General features: G+C 42.3%; 1 protein-coding gene and 1 long non-coding RNA gene across 6 annotated transcripts in view; one reads left to right on the forward strand and one right to left on the reverse strand.

The window, feature by feature from the left end:
* The window catches only part of AUTS2 (activator of transcription and developmental regulator AUTS2), a 685,027-nt gene that overhangs the window by 43,750 nt on the left and 617,405 nt on the right, over nucleotides 1-23,872 (reverse strand). For all 5 annotated transcript variants that reach the window (XM_079955418.1, XM_079955419.1, XM_079955417.1 and 2 more), the window contains one exon: nucleotides 20,253-20,301. In XM_079955418.1, the coding sequence (XP_079811544.1) occupies nucleotides 20,253-20,301 (49 nt within the window). The remainder of the gene's footprint in view (nucleotides 1-20,252; nucleotides 20,302-23,872) is intronic.
* Nucleotides 1,986-5,806, forward strand: LOC307204379. Its single transcript, XR_013833656.1, has 3 exons — nucleotides 1,986-2,195; nucleotides 4,462-4,507; nucleotides 5,667-5,806. It is a non-coding gene; the product is annotated as an uncharacterized lncRNA (long non-coding RNA).

Raw genomic sequence — 23,872 nt, forward strand, 5'->3', positions numbered from 1 at the left:
TCAGGTTAAGAACAGTTTCAGGTTAAGAACAGACCTGCAGAATGAATTAAGTACTTAACCCGAGGTACCACTGTTCCTGACTATAGTTGAGGCATTAAAACAGCTAAGTTATGGCAAATTTATGTTTAAGACATCCACCACATAGGTGCACAAACGCACACACACCCCAAATAGGATTAATGATTCGAAAACCACATGCTGCTAGAGGCCATGGGGAGCTACAGATAGCAAATACCTAATTATTCCCTCCTGGCTGTTCAGGTGTCAATCGACCTCCCGCTTATATTTCTCAGCTGCACATTTCGTTTGGCAAAAAGATCTCCTTGGCTTTGTATAAACTTACCAGCCTAATCCTCCTGCTTCATAAAGGCCACATTAGCTTTGCATTTAGCATACACGCACACCTCCACACTTCCCTCCTTGTCAGGCTGGCAAGAGAAAGCTCTTAATCTTCTTGAAGAGACTGAGGGTGCGTAGGATGGCTCCGAGAAGATGTCAAGCCCCACGCACGGTGATAAGGCAAGGTGGCATTAAGCGCCACTGTTGATCTTGGCAGCTGCCACCAAGCTTAAACTTCATATCATCATCAAACATCTGCAACCTCAGCAGGGAGATTTTCTTAGTCTCCCACCACTCCTTATTAATTTTATTTATTAAATTTATATCCCACCTTTGCTCCTAGAGGATCCCAGAGTGCCAACTGCACAAGTGATAAAACAATCATAACATTAAAGCTATTCCAACACCCATCAAACCCTAGTATTGAAGAAATGTAAACAGGGAGCAATTAATCCCAAAGTAAGGTTGAGGGCAGAGGGAGAGAGAACAAGGAGCTGTAGAAATAAATAATGGTTTTACATCCTCTCGATAAAGTTCTGCAGTGCCCATAAGACAAGAGATGTAGCCCATGCATTTGCATTATATGAGAAGATTTTGCCTCCTCCCACATTTACCTGACAAAACACTCATCTCACGATCCAAGTCCATCCTTTCTAAGTGCCCTTTGCCTGGAGAAGTACAGAAGGAGGATGCTATGGACGAAAGTGCATTTTTGGCAACGTCCCCTCCCTGGTGCCTACGTTAATAACTTTTTCAGAGCCGGGATGGTGGGGAGATGAGGGAACTGTAAAAATAGGTTGAAGTCCTTTCAAATTACGTTATATCGTTTTAATTCAGTTTAGATTTCTGGATTTTCTTCCCCTCCGCTGTTTTAAAGCTGTGGTTTTGTAACGGTGATGTGTTAATTGAATTTGGATTCTTTCTTGTTTTGGTTTTGGGTTGTTTGCCTTTGTATCTGTAAGCTGCATGGAGAACTTCAGCTACACAGTGACCTATAAATTGCTATTTATCAGCCAGACACCATCTCCCTATAACAATAACAATAATAAATTTTTATTTATACCCTGCCCTCCCCGGCCAAGACCAGGCTCAGGGCAGCTAACACTGAATATAAATACAGCAAAAACATTAAAAACAAAAAAACAAAAAAATACAGTTGATTAAAATATCTTAGAATATAGTTTAAAATGCAGTTTAAAATGCATTTAAAATATTGTCTTTTTGGCATCTTTCGAAGACATTCTACAAGCGCAGGGTTTGTTTGTTTTTAATCTCAGTTGGTATGGCTCTTGGATATGTTCCTACTGTATTATGAAGTCATTTTCAAATGTTTCATAGGAAGTGACCTGAAAGATCACCTCACCCTTTATATACCCAATTGATCGCTGTGCTCTGCAAGTGAAGGCATCTTGCAGATCCAACAGTTAGGCACCTAAATTGTAACTCCATCCAGTTACACATCAGACAGCTGCCATCTCTGTTGCCTTTTCAGTGCCTACTGAATAGCTTGGTTGGTAGAGCACGTGGCTCTTTATCTCAGGGTTGTGGGTTTGAGTCCAAACTGGGCATAAGATTGCTGCACTGCAGGGGGTTGAATTAGATGGTGATCGTGGTCCCTTCCAACCGATTCTATGAAAACCCAATAAGTCCTTTAAGACGAGCTCTTCCCCAGTCTGGATCTTGTTTTAAGATATTTTCCAAGTTTTATGGAAGATGGAAACTTGTTTTCTCCTGCTCCGGAGTGTACAACCCAAACCAATGAATTCAAGTTACAAGAAATGAGATTACGACTAAACACCAAGAAGCACTTTCTGACTGCAAGAGCTGTTCAGCAATGAAATGGACTCTCACAAGAGGTGGTGGACCTTCCTTCCTTGGAGGTTTTTCAGCAGAGGTTGGAAGGTCACCTGTCATGTATGATCTACTTAAGATCCCTGCATGGCGGGGGGGGGGCGGGTTGGACTAGATGATTCCTGGGTTCGTTCCAGCTCTACAATTCAATGATTCTATGTGTTTGCTTCCTTGGGTTCCACTGGAAGGAAGGAAGGGTTATAAATCGTAAGCAACAGCAGCAGCAGCAACAACAGCAACCTGTTTCCCTTGTCTTTTCCTTAAAGAAACAACAACCCAGGGAAATGAGAAGCTTTATGTTCTTAGCCTAACACATTTGTAAAAAGGAACAACTGCTCCCACTCTCCCAGCTCAACATCTGTTCTAGGAAATCAGCTGCACAGCTAGATGTCACCAGAGACACCTGCCTCTGCATGTACTGTAATGAGGATCCTGTTTTCTAGGGCTGTCATTCTGGGATGTCAGCACCAGCGACTCTTCAAACAATTCACCCTGATATGCACCAGGAGTGAGCTGACTGTTGCGATCGGCAAGCCCACAATCCTTGTCAGAAACTCCTCCGAGCCGAAGGTGTGATGCACCCAATTATTTGTTTGTCAAAGATCTAGAGGCTGAAGGGGGTTCAGCACACTTTGTCAAATGCTATTTTTGGCCCATACTGCGACAGCAATGTATAATGAGGTCCCCAGGTGGCTGCTGATCAGGCCAGGTTGTGATGGGGATGAGCAAAGGGGTTGAAAAAATCCAGATGGCAAATTAGTGGGCTCGAGTCAGATAAGAGGAGTCAAAGTTGCTGGCAAGGATAAGCCACCATGACAACTATGGTGTGTAGGAAGGATATTAATATATATTTTTAAAGACAGTAAGAGGGGGAAGCAAAGACAAAGACTGTTATCCTTCCAATCCCATATCCACATGGTATAAAATAAAGGCTAATTTCAAAATAAAGAGATAAACCAGATAGTGGGACATCATTTGCAGGGTTTGACAAAGCAATTTGCAAAGTCCTGAGTTACGCAGAACCCTTAGCAGGCGACAAATGTGTTCTTTGCTTACAACGAATGGACTCAAGACCAAACTACCCAAGTTTCAGAAGATCTATAATCAGTTCTCTGTTTTCACCAAAAAGGGGCTCCAGTTTGGATGGGGCCGTTAGGGTCCTTGGCCTTCTCCATCCTTATGCAGGGAGGTTTCTCTTATGTGGAGGAGGCAGCATAGCTGGGGCTTGGAGGAGTCTGAATACCTCCATTGAAGCTCAGAGAAAGGTCACAAGGCAGCAACTACAGCTAACAAGGGTACTTCCCCGCTGCCCAGTGTCTCTAACCCCCCACATTTCAGTTGGAGGGTTAGTATAGAGAAGGAAGAGGTGCCAAGTCACGTGATTGCCTGAAATGGGATTAGTAGTAGAACATCTGCTATTCATGCACAGGGTCCCAGATTCAATTGTTAGTGTCTCAACATAGGACTGAGAAACCCTAGGGAGACAACAGTGAGCAAGATGGACCAATGGTTCGACCCAGTGTAAGGCAACTTGCAATGCTCCTATTGGGGTGAAAAATCTTACAGGCGTTTTAATGATGCAATCCATACTTGACATTTTCAATCACTCTGAATTGTCACCTTGCCAGGGTATGCATATGTGAGCCTGTTTGAGTTGTTTCATAGAATCATAGAATTGTAGAGTTGGAAGGGAACACTGGGATCAGCTAGTCCAACCCCCTTGGAATGCAGGAATCTTTTGCCCAACATGGGGCTTGAACCCATAACCCTGATATTAAGAGTTTCATGCTCTACCAGCTAAGCTATCCTAGAGCTGGCTTGTCAGGTGGATAGTCATGGCTTAAGAAAAAGATTGTGACTGTCAAAGCTATTTTCAGTTTCTTTCATAAACACAGGGAGCTGTTCCTGTCTGGATGGGAGGCCATGCATTTCTTTTCCCTGTGGAAATATATTTTCTATACGGGTAGCACAGAGGTATGTTTATTTAACTAGGTCTTGGGTTTGTTTTGGAGTAGCTTTTTTAAAAACTTCTTCTCAATCTGGATTGCATTCAGTCAGCTATCACTCCAATTAACTAACAATTATTTAACATTAACAGTAATTACAGACACCAGTTAAGCGCCTACAGATGTCAACTGTTAGCTTTTTGTACCTAATCACTCAATGAAATGGAGAAAGTTCAACAAACATCAATTAGGAAACCAATTAGTTTGAGTTAGAAGAGTGCACACTATCATGAGTGAGCTGATTCGATTTATTTTCTTTTGGCAGGAAAAGGCGCATTGGCCAACAAGCCTCTATACACTACTGAGATAAGGTAAAGCTGCATTACACAATGACCTTTTCAAAAAAAAAAACCCAAAACATTTTCACTATAATGTAGGAATGACATGATCCGTCATAGGTATTCTGGTACAAATCTCTATTCCAACCTAGTATAGCAACAACCTTCCTAACACACACAGTCCATTGTCCAGCCCATACTCTGATATTATTAGATTGATTTTCCTTATTATTATTATTATTATTATTATTATACTGCCTTATACCCACAGGTCACATGGCATTAGGTTTGCAAACAGCCTCTCTTGCACTGCCTTCAGGGCCAAAAGTTTAGCTAACTAGAATTAGTTAAAACAAAAAAAATAAAATAAAAATCATGTTTATCTTCTATTTCCATTTCTTTTCAAGATTCTCAATTAATGGATGCTGCCTGATGGAGGCAGATGGGCTGAAAGTGCAATGAACAAGCTGATACTGAACTTGTATTGTCCATCAACAAAATATGAGGGCTTCCCCATGTCCGTGCTTGGAAAAAACAGCCTTGTGTGCTAGTTCAGGCTTGCAAATAGCCACTTGCCCAGTCAGCAGATTGCCTCCAAGCAAGTTGAAGAAGGCTTTGTCAAATGGAAGAATAGCTTCTGTTATTCTTGTTAGACATGAAAAGGCCCACAAATGACAGACAGTGTGATCTATTTACTCCCAAGGGGCTTACTCCTGGAGAAGTGGGCCACAATCCTATAAACACATCGACCCGGGAGTTAAGTGCCACTGAAAGCACTCACTATTTACAGTGATACAGTTAATGTCTGATCTTTGTAACTGATACCCTGGACATTTCATCACCTGTCACTGTTATTAGAGAGCAAGGGTGGGGTTTTCCACACTAATAGTAGGTTGTGCCTACTATCTATGGGGAAAGATTCTGTGGGTATGGTGTCACCCCTTACATACCCTTGTGTTCCTCCAGCCAGTAAATGTCAGAGTTATGAGCATGCATAAGATAGCCTTTTTGCTGCATTTTTTGGGGGGTGTATTTAATGCCTAGGGTTCCAGAATTCTACTCTGGAGATTAGAGGAGGAACTCAATGTCTACCTGAGCCATGGCAAAACAGGTTGTTGTGATGGAATTTTGTCTGCAGCTCATGTTCTCTGCCATGGGCAGTGCTTTGACTCAGTATTATTGTCTCTACCAGCCAATTTTCTCCTCCTAACTGAGGTTGCCAACTGATAGCTCTCACCAATCCAGAGGGTTTGGGGACAAAAGCAGGTGTCTTCCAAGCCACACCCATCAGCCACCAATGCCTCCACACAGAAACCAGGAGGATGTTTGTACACATGTGTCACAAATGAAGATATTGAGGATCCATTCCTGATCTTTTGCAACAGTCCTTTCTTTCTTGCAGTAGAAGGGGTGGGGGTGGGAAGCATGTTGCTCTCTAAATACATTATTCTGGAAGACTAGCTGAATGTTGTGTGACAGAATGCCAAAAAAAATCTCCCCAAACCCTGTCAACTGCTTTAAATGGTAAGGGCAGAAAGACCCGCTACAGTATGTACACTGGTACCTCAGGTTAAGTACTTAATTCATTCCAGAGGTCCGTTCTTAAACTGAAACTGTTCTTAACCTGAAGCACCACTTTAGCTAATGGGGCCTCCTGCTGCCGCCATGCCGCTGCCGCACAATTTCTGTTCTCATCCTGAAGCAAAGTTCTTAACCCGAGGTACTATTTCTGGGTTAGCAGAGTCTGTAACCTGAAGCATATGTAACCTGAAGCGTATGTAACCCGAGGTACCACAGTACGTATTCATAGGACTGCAGTTAGATAACAAAAAAACAAAAAAAAAAGGCTAATGACTAACAACATTTTTTTACTGGCAAGTAACAAATCAACACATTTCCAGCTGGTTATATGTATCCCGCAAAATCAACATTTCAAAAAGTAAAAACTGATAACCTTAAAAGAAATGAATCCTGAAATTCTGCCAGGATTTCATGGCAGTTGTGCCGCTTTAAGTGCAAGTGATGTGTGTGTGCTTATGAACATAACAACCTCTGTGTTGAATGATACCAAATGTGCAGTGTTAGAAACTCATATATCAGCTAATTGCACCTTAAACTTAGGTTACGGTCACCACAGCAGAATGTCTAAACAACCATTCCCCCCACCCCAATGAGATTTGTTGCTGTTGTTAATTTTGTTATTATACTGCTTTATATTTTAATGAAAAAGATCTCCAAGCAGTTTGAAACACATTAAAACAGGCATCCCCAAACTCGGCCCTCCAGATGTTTTGGGACTACAACTCCCATCATCCCTGACCACTGGTCCTGTTAGCTAGGGATGATGGGAGTTGTAGTCCCAAAACAGCTGGAGGGCTGAGCTGGGGGATGCCTGCATTAAAACATCAAATAAAATAATCCAAAATGAAACAAATTCAGCTTTCAAGGAAAATATTTCAGATCCTTCTCTAAGTGACATTTTGCTTTCCCCATATTTATTTACCTGCTTAATTTATATAGCTGTCCCATGTTGTTGTTTAGGTTTAGATTTACATTAGAAAAGTAAAAAGTAAAGGACCCCTCGATGGTTAAGTCCAGTCAAAGGCGACTATGGTGTTGCAGCGCTCATCTCGCTTTCTGGCCGAGGGAGCCGGCGTTTGTCCACAGACAGCTTTCTGGATCATGTAGCCAGCATGTCTAAACCACTTCTGGCGTAACAGAACACTGTGATGGAAATTAGAGCGCATGGAAATGCCGTTTACCTTCCTGCCACAGTGGTACCTATTTATCTACTTGCACTGGTGTGCTTTCGAACTGCTAGGTTGGCAGTAGCTGGGACAGAGCAACAGGAGCTCACCCCGTCGCAGGGATTCGAACCGCTGACCTTCCGACTGGCAAGCCCAAGAGGCTCAGTGGTTTAGCCACAGCGCCACCTGCATCCTTCATCACAAAGATCACAGGGCAGTTGACAGTTGCTTTTTTGAACAGTAGCCAGCCAGGAATTTCACTAGCAGGAAGGCAAATTAGGAGTCCATGAGGGCATGGCAACCTTTAGCCTGCTTTGCTGCATCCTGTCTCATAGGCTCTTCACTGGGACCTGGACAGGAAATCCTTGTGGGTTCATGAAGAGGAGGAGGCTTACTAGGCCCAAGAGCAAGATGTCCTCCGCTCTCCAAGATAATTCTCATCCTGTCAGTGTTACAGCTCTGAATAAGCCACTTGGGGAATTGCCATCTGGATGCACCCTGATAAATCAATCATGTTTCGAGCTGGGCTTTCAGAATGTTTATACTCTGTACAGACAGACACAAAATCTGGTGTTGATAAGTCTTTCCTGAGAAAGTCAAATAAAAGCTTAATCTCTTAAATAAACACTGCCGTCAGGACAGATAAAAAATTATGCATTAGTAAATATTACCATTTTTTTTTGCTGGCAGTAGATTAGACCAACTTGGCTAAAATCAACAGGCTCAAATTCTTAAGAAATCAGAACAGATATCACAACATCCATTTCTCACAAAATCTTCATGGTAGTATAGATACATAAACACACACACACACACAAGCTTGACTAAATGTTGTACTACTACCAAGGCAGAGAAGACCCAAATATCTTAGTATTTTGTCAGCAATTCACAGATAAAGAGTTTTATTACTTCTCTATCAAGGTCACAATTCTGTACAGCAGGGATGAGCAACCTGTACCCTTCTTGGTGATGTTCAACTACAACTACCATCATCCCCGAACAGTGGCTATCACAGCAAGAATGGCCTATCAGGTATCCATCTACATCAGCCCTGATTGCATCAGTGTTTATTAAGGCCCAGGTAGCATCTCACATCCCACATCAGCTTAAGATGATTTACAGTTGTGCAGGAAGTTTACTCACACAGAGCAGGTTCCTAGATACAGATGCTCAGGCACCCCAATACTCCCCTTGCTCCATGCTTGCCAAACTGTAAGGTCCATCCCTTGTTGATAATTCCCAGTATGATCCCTCCACCAGCGGTGGATGCTGCCCATTGGAGTGGTGGGGCAGAAAGCAGGAAGTCTTCCCAATAGTGGAGCGAGAGCCAACGTCAGGCAGAGCTGGCTAATTCTAGTTTTGTCCCCATCCTTCTCCCTGTTGACTTATACACTGAAACTGAGAGGGCAGCTGACATGCTCAGTTACCTCCTGAGTGGGTTTGCAAGTAAGATGGGAGACAGGTGAGGGCTGGTTGAGGGCAGGCTGAGGTTGGTAGAGAAGGACCCCCAATGGACTAGCCTCCACTGCCCATCCCCCAGGAAGTAACTCTTTTTAGCAGTGCTGAGAAATCAAAGTCAAAACAAAATGATCTGTAGTACAAGGAGCCCCTACAAGTGCAGAATTCAGCACTGAGCACTAGGGATGGGAGGAGTAGTTCCATTTGGTTAGCATTTTAATGAGAATCGCCTGAATTCTCGTTTCTTGTACCAATATGCAAAATGAAACACATCTCTCCTTTGAAATGTGCGCTGATATGAATTGTGTGCACAGCCAAACATTATTGGCAAAAATGAATATATTGGTGGGGGGCGGGGGAAAGGCACAACAATGGATATATTGGTAGAAAAACCAAAACATAAACAATTCCTTGTATTAGGGGAAATTTATTGCAAGAAAGTATATATTATCATTAGTCAAAATTTCATACTAAAACATGTGGTCATTCAGGGGAAAAAATCATACTAAAATCCTATTGAATTTTCACGAGGATTAAAAAAATAATCACAAATTGTTGCAAGGAACTGAACTTAACCTTAGAAAATTGAGGAACAGAGAGCTGAAAATGACAGCTTTTCCCCTCCCTACTAAGCATAGAATCTAGCATTTGGAATCATTTGTTTTGAAGAAATGAAGTTTTTGGTTCTCGTAGCACAAATTTCAGGAACCAGGGAAAGCGGGGGGCAGCAGAGCAGAATTTTCAGTGGTCAGAACTTCTAGCACAAAAATATTCATCTTCTCCCAGGCCTTGGCTAAGTAAACAACCTACAACCTTTTAAACTGGGGGGACAGTGTTTTCATTTGTTATTGTGTTATGTATTTTTGTGTTTTTATATTATAACCTGCCCTGTGGTCCTCGGACGAAGGGCGGTATAGAAATTTAATAAATAAAAAACCAAACTATCATCAATACAAAATTTTCATGATTTTCCAAGTTAAGGAAGTTGCAACCTTTTCTCTCAGACACATAGAAATGAGCCCTAAACTTCCACTAGATTTCCCAAAAGTGGCTTTAACACAGGGTTCAAATCTGGGACAGGAATGGTAGGTGCCACATGGTGCCTGGAAACTGGGTTCAGGGTGCCAAAACAGAATGTCCAGTTGCATTTGTGCCCCATGGATCTGCCAGCTCGCACAGCAGCCAAAGGGGCATGTCCTGATGTATATTTTGCTCTAGGAGGCTTAGTTTGGTCAGAATCGAGTACAGTGGTACCTCGGGTTAAGTACTTAATTTGTTCTGGAGGTCCGTATTTAACCTGAAACTGTTCTTAACCTGAAGCACCACTTTAGCTAATGGGGCCTCCCGCTGCTGCCGCGCCACTGGAGCACGATTTCTGTTCTCATCCTGAAGCAAAGTTCTTAACCTGAAGCACTATTTCTGGGTTAGCGGAGTCTGTAACCTGAAGCGTATGTAACCCGAGGTACCACTGCACACACTTCCAGAGTTAGCGCTAAATGATTTGTTTCTAGTAAATGAACCACCATAGCTGTTGGAGGACTGTGAAAAATTGTGTCCTGGGCTTTTAAGACTCATCTACCCATATACTATCTGAAACCCAAGGTCCATTGGTTGTCAGATGTGATTTTTTTAAAGCTCTCCTACCCCACTATATTGCCTTCTCCAACTTTTCCCAACTTGGTGCTCTTCAGATGTTGTTTGATTTCCATTATCCCAGACCACTGGCAATGGTGCCTGGGGCTGATGAAAGCTGTAGACACCAGTTTTGAGAAGGTTACCCTAACCTGATTGACAGTGAATGTATGAATACAGAAAGCTGCTTTATACAGAGTCAAACCATTGGTCCTTCTAGCTTAGTAATGTCTGCAGTGGCAGAGGCTCTCCGGGATTTTAGGCTTGGGCGTCTCCCAGCCATAGCTGAGGATGCTGGGGATTGAATCTGGGATCACCTGCATCCTAGGTAGATGTTCTACCACTGGGCCATGGCCCTTCCCCCATGACTCTCCAAGTCCTGGGACAGAGGTCTTTCATATCACCTGCTCCCTTTAACTGGCAACGTCACTGGTGCTACTTCCATGCAAAGTCATTTGCCCTGCCACCGAAGGGCCAGTCATCTGTGTGACACAATTAAAACCTCTCTGACCTTCATTCATTCACAACCCTCAAGGCACAGAAGCAAATCAAAGGAAAAGCTTCTCAAGTTACATTGAGGAAATAATCGCACTCCACCTGAGCATTGCTAACCACCGGTTATCCTTGCAAGTCCTAACTAGCAATTTGTTTGGCTAAGGTTTTCTGGCTTTCCAGTTGACCTCTTTTTCCAACAGTGCCGTTGCCAAGGCATTTTGGACTTCAGCTACCATTCCAAGAGAATTTGACGTTTGTGAAGCTGAGCCACAGAGCTCTCGAGTTTCTCTGGCTTCCAGGCCGCACAGTTCTCAAAAGTGCAACAATCCAGGATGGTCTCTTTGATGGCAAAAAGAAGATGTCAACAAGCAAGAAGGGGGGGAGGGGAGTTTGCAACAAAAACCTGTTTGAATCCATCTGGCAATTCCTGAGTGTGTTTGGCCAAGTGGCTGGCTTCCAAAGTTGAGGAATTCAGCATGGGAAGAGGACACAGTTTAAAACACAAAGAGAGAGAATGAGAGAGCTCACAATGGATGCCCAGTCATGAAACTAGATGAAATAAAACCTTTGTGAAATGGATAGAGAGGACAGCAATTTGCTAGGTTGAGAGATCCACTGCAGTCTTTACAGGAGAAGGTCGTGAATAAGGATTGTGGGTGCAGGGAGAGGTTCAACTAAGTTTGTAGTTAACCCTATTCACACATCCCAGGGTTGGAATACAGCCACCCTTCAAAATCCATACTTCTCCAAACAAGTAACGTGTTGTTGTGGTTGTTGTTGTGGTTGTTGTTTAGCCATTTAGTTATGTCCAACTCTTTGTGACCCCCATGGACCAGAGCACAACAGGCACGCCTGTCTTCCACTGCCTCCCACACTTCGGTCAAACTAATGTTAGTAGCTTCAAGTAACGTGTACAAAATTGCAAATACTAAAGTATGCGTATGTGAACATTCTATGTATCTATTTATAAAAAAATATTAATAGACCGTTGAAAACACATATCAATTAACCACTGTGGCATTTTAAATCTGAAACAGAAGGTGACTGTTGAATCTCTGTTGGCAGAGCATTTCACAATATTGGGTTAATACCACTAAAGGCTCGGGTTTTTTATATATCAAATGAACCTTACTAGCTTGGAAAGTGATCAGCAATCCTCCTGCAGATGATCTTGGTGATCCCTGGCATATCCTGACCCAAAATTGTTCAGGGTTTTGTAAATCAATACAACAAGCTACTGAAGTATGAAAGGAATGTCAGAAACCAGGGCTGAAGTACTAGCATTATAACTAGGAAATCTAACACACTGAACCCCATGTGCGAATGCAGCTATAGTTAGAAGTAACATGGAAGCCAAGGCTTCCATCCCATAATGCCTGCCCTTTGCCATTAAGGCCACTCTGTTCCATCAGACTCTCCTCCTATTTGCCAGTACTTTGAAACCAGCGTTAGAAATTCAGATACTGTATATATCAGCTAATCACAACATGGCACCTTAAACCTGGGTTATGGTGGCTGCAATGGAATGTCTAGGCACCCTTTTCTAACAATGACATTTATTGTTATTCGTTTCTATTATTACTTTATATTTTACAGAAAAAATCTCAAAGCTGTTTACAACACATTAAAACATCTAATAAAACAATCCAGAATCAAACAAATTCAAAGGAATTCAAAGGGAAATATTTCACATCCTTGACATTTGGCTTTCCCATATTTATCTACTGAATTTATAAAGTTGACCAAAAGCAGAAGAACTCTTAGAAGCCCGTATGGTATAATGGATAGAGTGTCAGAATAGGACCTGGGAGATCAGGGTTCAAATCCCCCCTCAGTCATGAAGTTCACTGGGTGACCCTGGAGTCTGTCACAGCCTCTTAACCTCCCTGACAGGGTCATTGTAGGGGTCAACTGAGGCAGGGGTGTACCATACACTTCTTGGAGAAAAGTTGGAATAGAAAAGCAATAAATAAGCTCTTCTGCTTGCCTGCTTAAGAAAGCTGGAAGAGTCAGCAAAATGAAGTTGTCAGTCGTCAACCTGGCATCCAGAGATCTCTACGCGGTCCCAACTGGATTCATGCAAAATGCACCCGGCGCCTGGCTAATTTCTAACACTGTTTGAAACCATAGCCAAAAGAGCTAGACTGTTCCCACAAGTTTGGCCTCAGCCCAAATAAGAGCCCTGCTGGATCAAATCAAAAGTCCATCTAGCCCAGCATAGCGGTGAGACAGAGGTTTCTAGCAGGCCCACAGTAGAACATGATGGCAACAATCCTCTTCTCCTATAGTCACCCCCTCCAGCAAGAAGTATTCAAACATATCCAAACCCTACAAGATCCACCCCCTTCAGCACAATGCTCTCTGTCTTTCAGCTGGGATATGCATCTTGCTAACAGATGGCTGATGTACCAGGGCAGAAGGATCCATAAAGTTTACATGAACCTCCTGTAAACATAAGCCAAACATTGAGAAAGCCCTAGCGCAACCAAAACACGCTCTCAATCAAAGGGAAACTGCACCCCAGCACACAGACCGAAAACCTCACCCAGTTGAGAGCAGAGCTGTCAGTTTAAGAGACTGCTCTCCAGTTATTTATTTAAAATGCATGAGCTTTGCACTTTAACTGTCTGAAACATCGAAGGGTGTTTATTTCAGCTTCGGAGACACCGCACTTGAACTCAATTACGCCAAAGAAAGTGACACCACATGATTTGGATCAAAACCTTGAAGGATGCCCCAAGTGTCAAATTTCCATGCAAAGTCTAGAGGAACAGACTAGAGGAACAAGCTACATTTTACATATTGAATTGCAGGCCCCTGGTGACAGACTTCCCAGTTGGCACCATAGCCGCTAAAAGTACTGAGGATAATGTTATCTACGTATTACTATTACAATATACTATATATAATATTATTACAAGGTGACCCTTAATCCAGAAGAATCACAGCTTCAGCAAATCATATTAACAACAATTTAACTAGGCAAGCTGTATAAAAGGCTGCAGCCAATGTACAGAGATTATACACTGTAGGTGGGGATAAAAGGAAGAACTTCCCTTAAAAACAAAATCAATGAACACACTGATCTCAGGCACTTGGTAGAAGACCTCTCTAGCATCTCACATGCATCTGGTTGGCCACAGTGAAGAAAAGGTTGGGTTTGTTTTTAACTTAGGAAGGGGGGACACCTTGGTAAGCAAAGCCCCACACCTGATGAAATTCTAAAGACATTCTGAAGAGTGCTGCAGTTTAGGCTGAACAAGGATAAGAAAACTTGCAGGTATTGGAAGGTATGTTTCAGCACAGAACAGAGACCCTTCTGCAATGTTGGAGAGTGAGTAGAGCTCGACAACATCTGGTTTTCAACATCACGATGTACCACCAGCTAAACATCACAATACATCAAAGTATCACAATGTCTGAAATAAGGATGGAACTATATAGAGGCAAACACAGTGAGCAACCACCAGGAATGGCTAACTCATGGCTCCCCAGATGTTGAGCTCCAACTCTGATCAGCCCTAGTCACCTTGGCCACTGGCCAGGGATGATGGGAGGTGATTTATGTTGACAATTTATATACCACTTAATTATGATGGTATTTAAGCGGCATACAAGAAACTTGGTACGATGCAAACAAAAACCAGCTAAAATTGTAAGATCAGACTACAGTTAAAATGTCTGCTGGGATAATGATTTTGAAAAGGCATTCAGTAGGTGCTAGCAGTTTATCTGAAAGGAGTTTCATAAAACTGGACATACAATACTGAATGCAGCACAGCTCCTGGTGGAAATGAGCCACGGGGGACCACTAACAGTGACTCCCTCAAAGACCAAGCAGGGATATAAGCTTGTTCCTACGGTATCCTGCAGCTAAGTTGCTAAGGGCCCTATAAATTAATATGAGAACCTTGAAGCTGGCTGGAAAGCATAGGGATAGCCAATTTAAGCTTTTGAGCACTGGACATATGTGATAGATTAGGTATGTTTCAGTCCAACAACACCTGAAGGCTAGCCACCACTCCTGGTGTAGGCAGTTCTGAGTTAGACGGACCATTGCATTTCTTATGTTACTATGATCTAAAGCAGAAAGAGACGCATACTTAAGCCATCAGTCAAGAAAAGAAGAAGAACAAAGACTTGTACTCTCATTAAACACCCATAGCAAATGTGATCTCTCCTGTGGCTGTTTTACTTACCTCTGGACATAAAAGCTAACTCAAAGAGGCCTTGAATTTCAAACACAAACTGCAAGCTTCTCCATGCAATAGGGGATAGGAGAAGATAGAGAAAGAGAGCTGAAAACTGCAAGACAAATATCTACCCCATTCCAAGCCCCCTACACCTACCTGGAAGCAATTACCCATGGAAGGCAAGAAGAAGCACATCTCCCCCTGGGTTTGCTTCCTGACAACTGGAATTCTAATCCTTTACAACAAAACTGCTCCCTTATGCTTTGAAAAAAAGGGGGGGAGCCGCTCTCTCTTCTCTTAATCTCGCTTGGTAGTAAAAATGGAGTCAGCCTGATTTTGAAGCACCTGAATTTTCATGGATTCTTTCCTGGTCATTCATGTACACAACAGGAATTACCTAATGGCACAAAGATGGAAATTCTGGTGGCCGAGAAGAAAAGTCACCATTTTGATGGAAATCAGGAGCAAAATCGTAATCTGCCATTGGCAAAGAAAGAAAGAAAGAAAGAAAGAAAGAAAGAAAGAAGCTTATTTGTGTACAGCTTCCCAAGCAAAAGGCAAAGAAAGACCTCGTGTTGACTTTAGGCTAACACAAAGGAATCCTTAATCCTTTCATGGGAACTAAATCACCCCAGCACAAACCCCCAAAAGACCCAAGAGAAGCAAGTCTCCCCTGTCAATGTGAGGTTCATTCACAAACAAAGAGATGGCATGAATCAAACTAAGTAAGTAAACAAAATAAGAACCTGAGGTGGGGTGGGGGAGAGAATAAGGAGAAAGGGGGAAGAAAGGAGAAAGGGGGAAATGTGCCCCTTCTCTATCCATCACTGCCTGTTCTTCATCTGAAGGAGAGCAGCGCCTTCTTCCTGGTCACTGTCTCTTCCTCCGAAATGTGGCTTCCATTTCTGTTTGACTCCTTTCTCAAGATCAGGCACCCTTGCATTCCACACACTCAAAAGAAGGCATTAGCAAAATAGAGATGTACTCACCATGTTTACTGGGGGGCATAGAGTGGGGAGATTTGACCTGTTTGAACAAATACAGCCTTCCCACCCACCCCATTTGCCATCCCCGATTTTGACCTCTTCTCAATGTAAGAAGAAGCTCATCTGTGTATGCCAAGACAAATAAATCTATTTAGCTTTCCCCCCCTCTATCTCCCCCATCCCTCTAAAAAGGGGTAGGGAGGGGAAAATCCCTTAGTTCGGAACTTCAAAGGGATGCTAATACATGAAACAGGACCAGTGCTCCATTATGCAATTAAAAATAGATATAATTCAATATACATCAAAGTCATTTCAGAAGGAGCAGCGTAATTGCCAAGAGGATCACAGACCTAATGAGTGGGCTTGAGCATTAAGCCTTGCATCTATTCCTAAGGCTAGAGAGAGAGACTGGCCGGGGGGGGGGGAGTGCACACAGAATAATCCATCACAAAACGCAAGCTACACATTAAAAATAAGCCAGTAAGCAGTATGAATCACGTACGAGAACAAAAAACTTAGAACATCACAACTTAGTCACTCTTTAAAAATATGCCGGTAAGAAATATGGATCACATATAATAGCACCAGAAGACCAGTATCTAAATAGTAGAAAGTGACAGTATTAAAATAAAAAGCTTTCCCCCTTGCATACTCCTAACAACTAACTGATCTGTTTGCTAACCCACATTTCTTTTAGACGGGAAGCAAGACCCATCCATTCCATTGGAGTTTTACAGATGTATGCATAGGGTTGCAATTGGAGACTTGAGAGGGATAATGACTTAAATCAAGAAATAATTAGGTTTCCGTGTCAATGAAGCATTCACCTTGCCACGCCCACATCCCGAAAGGTAAACTCAAAGGAACTTACGAAAACAAGATTAGGAACAACTGTAAGGCTCTCAAAAATATGTATAAGAAAATATGTATAAGAAAGAAGATCCAACTCAACTTGACCCCACTAAAACATAAGGAGAAAATTAAGACCCAAAGACCTGTGTAAATAAAAGTGTTGTTGCCTGGTGTCTAAAAACAGGTAGTGATGGCACCAGGTGTGTCTTGCCAGGGAGAGCATTCCAAAAACAGGGAGCCCCCCATGGAGAAGGTGTCACACACACACACCTCCCTTGGAGAGGGAATATTTAGAAAGATCTCAGCCAAGCATCCATCCATGGTTCTCAAGCTATTCTGGAAACCAAAAGCCCTTTTCGTTTCTGTTCTGACCAAGCTTCGCCAACCAAGTCATCATGACCATCAGCAGTGCCAACCTAATCTTGTAGGTTCCACGCACCTAGCACAATCCTGCATTCCTACACCATTCGTGGAGGCAGAGGACATTTCAAGTCCAAACTGGAGATGCCAGAGCTTGAACCATCCATGCATGCGGGGTATCGTTCTTATTTGTTATTATGGTATGTATTGGGGGGGGGTTATATCGTAAACCGCCCTCCGTGATCTTTGGATGAAGGGCAATATAGAAATTTAATAAATAATACTAATAGTGCCAAGCTGATGTTCTACCACTGAGCTCTGCCTCTTTCCCCAATCAGAGCATATGCAAGAACATTAGGGCTAATAAGCGAGCTAAATTTTGCAGACCCCTCTCATATCTCCAAGTACCTATGACTGAATACAGGGTTTGGCCTTTTGACTTGGGGGGGGGGCATGTGAAAGTGGGAGGAAGAGAAAGGAACAGTAGTGTTGAAAAGGCTGGCATATGATCCATGAGATAAGAGCGACTGCAATTAAGACCATGTGCTCTGTTGCACAGAAATATTTACAAATCACCTCAGAAGCAAGTGATGCGTGTGTTGAAAAAGCCCAAATAGCTCATGGTCACAAATTACAGAATGTGTTATAAATAAATATATATATATATATATATATATATATATATATATATATATATATGTATGTGTGTGTGTGTGTGTGTGTATATATATACATACACACACACACGTATCTGCAGTAAGACTCTACACCAGTCTGCACATGAACACCAGGATGTTTTTAACTGCAATCCCCATCACCCCCAAATATGAAGATAAGAAATATATGTGGTTTTTCAACACTCACACACACACCAGTAACCCAAAGTACATTTTTGTACCTTTTTGCAAAGAAACAACATTTTATTTAAAATTTATGGACAAAGTCCTTCAGCACAAGAGCAATGAAAGCCCAGGGTTTTCTTCAAGCAGATCTTGCAACTGTGCAAATTCCCCATCAGACACCCCACTAATAATAATAATAATATTAATAATAATAATAATAATGTTGAATGAGCACAACACATGCATTGCTCCTTGTGTACATCCTGTATCGGTGGCAGTTTCTCTGTAGGAGTGACTAGTTTTATCTACCATACAGCGATCATTCATTTATGCTTCTGCCCTAGTTCAGTAACTAACAGGTTCAAAACCAAGAGAAGTTTCAGGGTATCTGAGAGGATGATATGATGAAGCATGACCTGCCCAATGTTAAAGGTGAAGAAGAGGAACTTCTGGCCAAAAAGAAGAAGGTGTTTCCACATGGCTTCGGCAGTTTTAAGTATATAAACTAAGCTTATTCTGCCCTTAAATAAATTGTGCATTCGCTGTTCCTGGCATTGCCTGTATAGGCATCTCAAGGTATGAATCCACTTTCTACTGAGACAGGTCACTGGTTCACCTCGAGTAGATTATGGGCATCTTGTCTGCTTCGACTGCCCACAGCTCTCCTGTGTTTTGTTTCATGTGGAAGGGCCCTTCCCATCACCTGACCCTTTTAAACTGGAGCTACTAGGGATCAAGCAAAAAAAGGGATCATCCCACCATTAAGATGCAGCCCCACCTCTACAAAGGTTGCCAGGCTTTTTCAGGATACAATACTCTGCAAAAGAATGCCCTCTCTATGCTACTTCGTTGGCTCAACAAAATCCAAGAGAGGTGAGAAAACCAGAGGTTAAAAGGAGTCTCACCACATGAATTAACCAATTTACCAGCCTCCAGACTATCATAATCAAAAATCAGAACACTGCATGCTAAATTCTGACCCCACAAAGCACCACTGCAATGCTTGCTACGATCTCCATTATAAACACAAACATTTGGAAGGAATTAATGGAACAATGCATTTGCTAAACCTGTGTTTCTGCCTGCCTCTTATTGATTGATCCCACCAGACAAAGCTGCAGGTAACAACTGTTGCCACGCACATTCCAGGTATCATGTAACAGTAACTGCCTGCCCTACAAACTGGCTATTCATAATTCTGTATCCATCACACAAGCTGATCAAGAGGCAAAGCATATTAAAAAATTCCCCAAATCGACACGTTATTGAAATGAGCTCAAAACCGAAGCCTTTTTAATGCTGTTTCTGAACATATTATGAATTCATGCCTGGCCATCCAGATATAATTTATGAAAGATTTCATACACACCGGACATTAAAAGCACTATTATACCCACTTTAACAGTCACAGCTGGGAACTGTTGTTTCTTAAGGGTGCTGAGTTTTTAGGAGACCTCCTATTTCTCTCACAGAACTACAATTCCCAAAGTGGTTTAACAATCTGTCTTCCCAGGGAACTCTGGGAATTGCAGCTCTATGAGGGGATAAAGGTAAAGGGACCCCTGACCATTAGGTCCAGTCGTGGCCGACTCTGGGGTTGCAGCGCTCATCTCGTTTTATTGGCTGAGGGAGCCGGCGTACAGCTTCCGGGTCACGTGGCCAGCATGACTAAGCCGCTTCTGGCGAACCAGAGCAGCGCACAGAAACGCCGTTTACCTTCCCGCTGGAGCAGTACCTATTTATCTGCTTGCACTTTTGGTGTGCTTTTGAATTGCTAGGTTGGCAGGAGCAGGGACCGAGCAACGGGAGCTCAGTCGAGATTCGAACCGCCGACCTTCTGATCGGCAAGTCTTAGGCTCTGTGGTTTAACCCACAGAGCCACCCGCGTCCTATGAGGGGGATAGGGGCCTCCCAATAATGCTACAGCTCCCATGATGCCTTTTTTGTGGAGGGCAGTCATGATTGTTATAGTGGCACCATCATGTTTAAAATATATGTGTGGTGCTGGTGTGTTGTGTAGATCTCTAACATTTTTTAAAAAAAATACTTTTTCGGAAGAATAGCTCAAAAATATCAAACAGCTGGGAGAGTCTCAGGAAATACTGGAGATTCTGAGCACAAAACCTTTGGTTTAATTTGTGACTGCACATACAAAGATGTGATACAGCAAGCATGCAGGCCTGGAATTAGATCTAGGAAGATTATACTCTTACCTTTGTTTGCAACAGTGTTGAACAACTTTTCAGAACTGGAGTCAGAGACCTAAAAAAAGAAAAGAAATACACATTAGATCATTAAGTCAAGTATATACCAACATAAAGGTAGTGTAGGGGGGAGATATTTATTGTTTTACACTTCAAGGGCACAAAAAATAGATTTTAAGTCACAGACAGAAACATAGCTGTCAACGTTTCCCTTTTTTTAATGGAAATTCCCTTATTCCGAATAGGATTCCTCGCAAGAAAAGGGAAAAAGTAACAGCTATGGACAGAAATAAATTTTGGTAGAGGAGAGTGAAATATGGATTTCAAACTCTAAATGCCCAGAAGATGGTGCTATTTGGCCATGTCTTAATTCCTACAGTAGATCTGGCAGTGTTTTCTGGAGTTTAGGGAGAGAACGCTGAATATTTCTGCGGGTCTGTTTTTAATTGTTGCATATTCAAATCAGCAGCAACATGCACGCACACACAAACATATATATATTGTGTGTGTGTGTGTGTGTGTGTGTGTTTTCTCAATACAATACGAACTTTAAGCAATTACAAACCACATTGCAATCCGAGAGAGATATGGCAATAATCATTTGTATCCCGTTCCATCCAAGCAGACCTGAGAAGGCATACAGGAAGCTATCCATCTGAAGGCACACCCTCTAAAGTAGGTTAGACAGAGGCATGTTTAGCTGCTCACAACTGAGCGCAGATTTAAATTTTCACGCCGATGATAATCACAAACAACCACAATGGGTTCTCCATACAAACTCCTTGACTTCCTTTAAGGCATATTAGGCCAAGGATAGGAAAGTGGTGGCTTTCCCATCTCTGCCTTAGTACCTGTTCATTAACCAAACTTGGAACATTTCAGAACGTCTGCATATCACATCGCTGTGTGCAACCATCACTGCTGTGGGATGTTTTATCAGACCAAGCCGCAGATAGTTGCCACCGTATCAATGATGCATTAATCTTGGTCAAAATAAGCAGGATGAAAAACCCCTTTTCACAGTTGAATTGATAACTACTATTATAACAATAAAAATACTATTGTGTGTGTTTCTTAGTCATGATGCCAAATTTGAAATAAAATACGAATGGTTTTAATCAGCCATTCCGGAGCTTTGTTTACAAGAGAGCTCATTTGCTGTTCGACATTATACAAGCAGACTGGAAGCCACCTGAACACTAATCTCACCTCTTAAATCTCTCTAAAGACTTCCTGAAAAGCAAACCCACCCCCCAATAATAAAAAGAGAAAAGCAGTCTCCATTGAGCAAATCTATGCAAATTGATACGCAAACGCACACGTTTTAGGATATTTTGCCAAACGAAAGGCATCCAGCTGATTTGTTAGCACAATCTTCCTCAACCTGGTGCTCAGTAAATGTTTTGACTATAATTCCCAGCAGCTTCAGCCACAACCAGCATCGCTGACCATTAGCCATGTTGCTTGGGACTGGCAAGAGTTGGAATCCAGACAGCACATTGACTAGCCCTGTCATAGTGCAATCCTATGCATGTTTTCTGAAAGTGAGTCCCGCTCTCTTCAGTAGAATAAGCGTACACACCAAATGGCAGGCTCCCACGGTTGTAGCCACAGGAATATAGTCTCTCTTTCTAACCCGTCTTGTAATTCACAATTGCCTTCTCATTTGAACCCTCTTGTTTCACTCATGGAACACGTTTACTAATGCAAAATATGTCAGGTAGTAGTATATTGTGGGGCTCAGATTTAACAGCTTCTGCGGCCGCCAGATTACATTCCAAAGCTTAAGGATTCACGAGCATAGCTGCAGTCAAGATCCACCATCTATATGCTCATAGGAAATTGCTTTCATGAGTGGGAAAAGATACCATTCCAGCCATTAAGATTTCCTGCTAGCAATTAGTGTGAGAGAAAGAGAAAGCTTTGTGCATGTGAAAAACAAATTAAGAACTCGACAAAAGCCAGCTACAGTATTTGTGCTCTATGCGTCTGCAAACAATGGATAAATGGTAAGTTAAATTGAATGTTAATATGTAGCATATGAAGAAATTAAAGCCACACTCATACATTTGTGAACATCAGGGATACTAGCTATTTGTTTCTACAGCTGACCCTACACATGTTAACTTATAGGTAAGTTCTAAAAGGGATCACACTGAAATAAATTTACACAGAACTGCATCCTTTATCATTGAAAAGCCGACCGAAAAGACCAAAAATGTTTTTATTTACTGGTAATTCTTCATTTGGTGTCTTGTTGTTTTTAAGGCTTTAGTCTCAGTATTCTGAAGTGATTTCAGCAGATTAAAACTCCTTGTGTTTAGGACACAGCAATACAAAATACATTCCAACCCCCATTACAAATGTTGGGTGTATTACCTGCAGACAGATTCATCCTGCAGAACAGCCAAGCAAATCAACCAGAGAGAAGTTTGCCTTCAAGAGGAGAGGAGTCACCCAGTTTCACCCAATTTGAGAGGTTCCTCATTGCTTTCCTAACCTTGCCATTCAACCGGATCTGCGACACAAGATCCACACTGGCTTCATCCACTGCCATGCGTTCAAATCCAGCTCTCCCCCACAGATCCAAAACAATCCAAAACAATCTTGTGTGCTCATCCTCCCCTATTTAATTTGCAACTTTCAATAGTTTAAAGGAAGATTACAGACTGAAATTATCATAAACGCTATGTTACAGTATTTTGATACTTTGAATGCACAAGATAACTTGCCTTTAACACATCCACCCTACTTCGGGGAGGGGGGGGGAGAGCTCCCTCATGTTTGGGATGACAGCAAATAATTAAGAAAAACACCATTTATCTATGGAAGACTCCTGCAGTCTCTGGCAGAAACCCTTTCTCAATACCGCTGCTGAGGTTGCTCGGGATGTTTGCAAATCACAACAGAACACAAAACAGATATTCCGTCCAACATTGCGCTCAGAGTCATATCAACTTTTAGTAGCATGCTCCCCAACACCATTTAAGAAATAAATTATTGAGGGGAAAGAACACCTGAGAGGAAAGAGGACACATGCTTTGAACTTTTGTTTGGACTATTTAGGGGGTGGGGAACAGGAGGCATTTGGGAACTCCTTTACAAATCCGATTTCCTCCTTTAGTCAAATTGCAGAGTGCAAACCTCTATCCTTTTATTCTGAATGATTTCCTATTTTCTTCAGCAAAGAGAAGCTGGAGAAGCCAAGATAAGAAGGTGTCAAATGGGTCCCACTCTCAAATGAACTCAAGTTTTTTATATATACAAAAATAAATAAATAAATAGGGAGAGGCATGGGGGATGATGGGCAGGAAATCAATTTATTAGCAGCAGGAGGAGGAAATTTACTCTCTCTGGGAGAGGAACAGGCAATGGGATCTGCAAAGTTCCATTTATCAAAGGCCATTTTTTTCCAGATGGGAAATTATAATTCTGACACGGGTAGGATTTCATGACCAATAAACGGGGCCTCTTTTGCAAGGTGGCAGGAGGGGGACGGGACCCTTTCATTTCATTTCTTCTCAAGGCCTTCTTTCAAAAGGCGATGGAAAACCCGTGCCCTGCTTGTTTGCCATTGGGGAGCCAAGTGTGTTCGGATGCGCTAATGCCAAGTTCAAGACACATTTTGA

Source organism: Podarcis cretensis, assembly GCF_951804945.1.
Source record: "Podarcis cretensis genome assembly, chromosome: 15".
NCBI classification, from domain to species: Eukaryota; Metazoa; Chordata; class Lepidosauria; order Squamata; family Lacertidae; genus Podarcis; species Podarcis cretensis.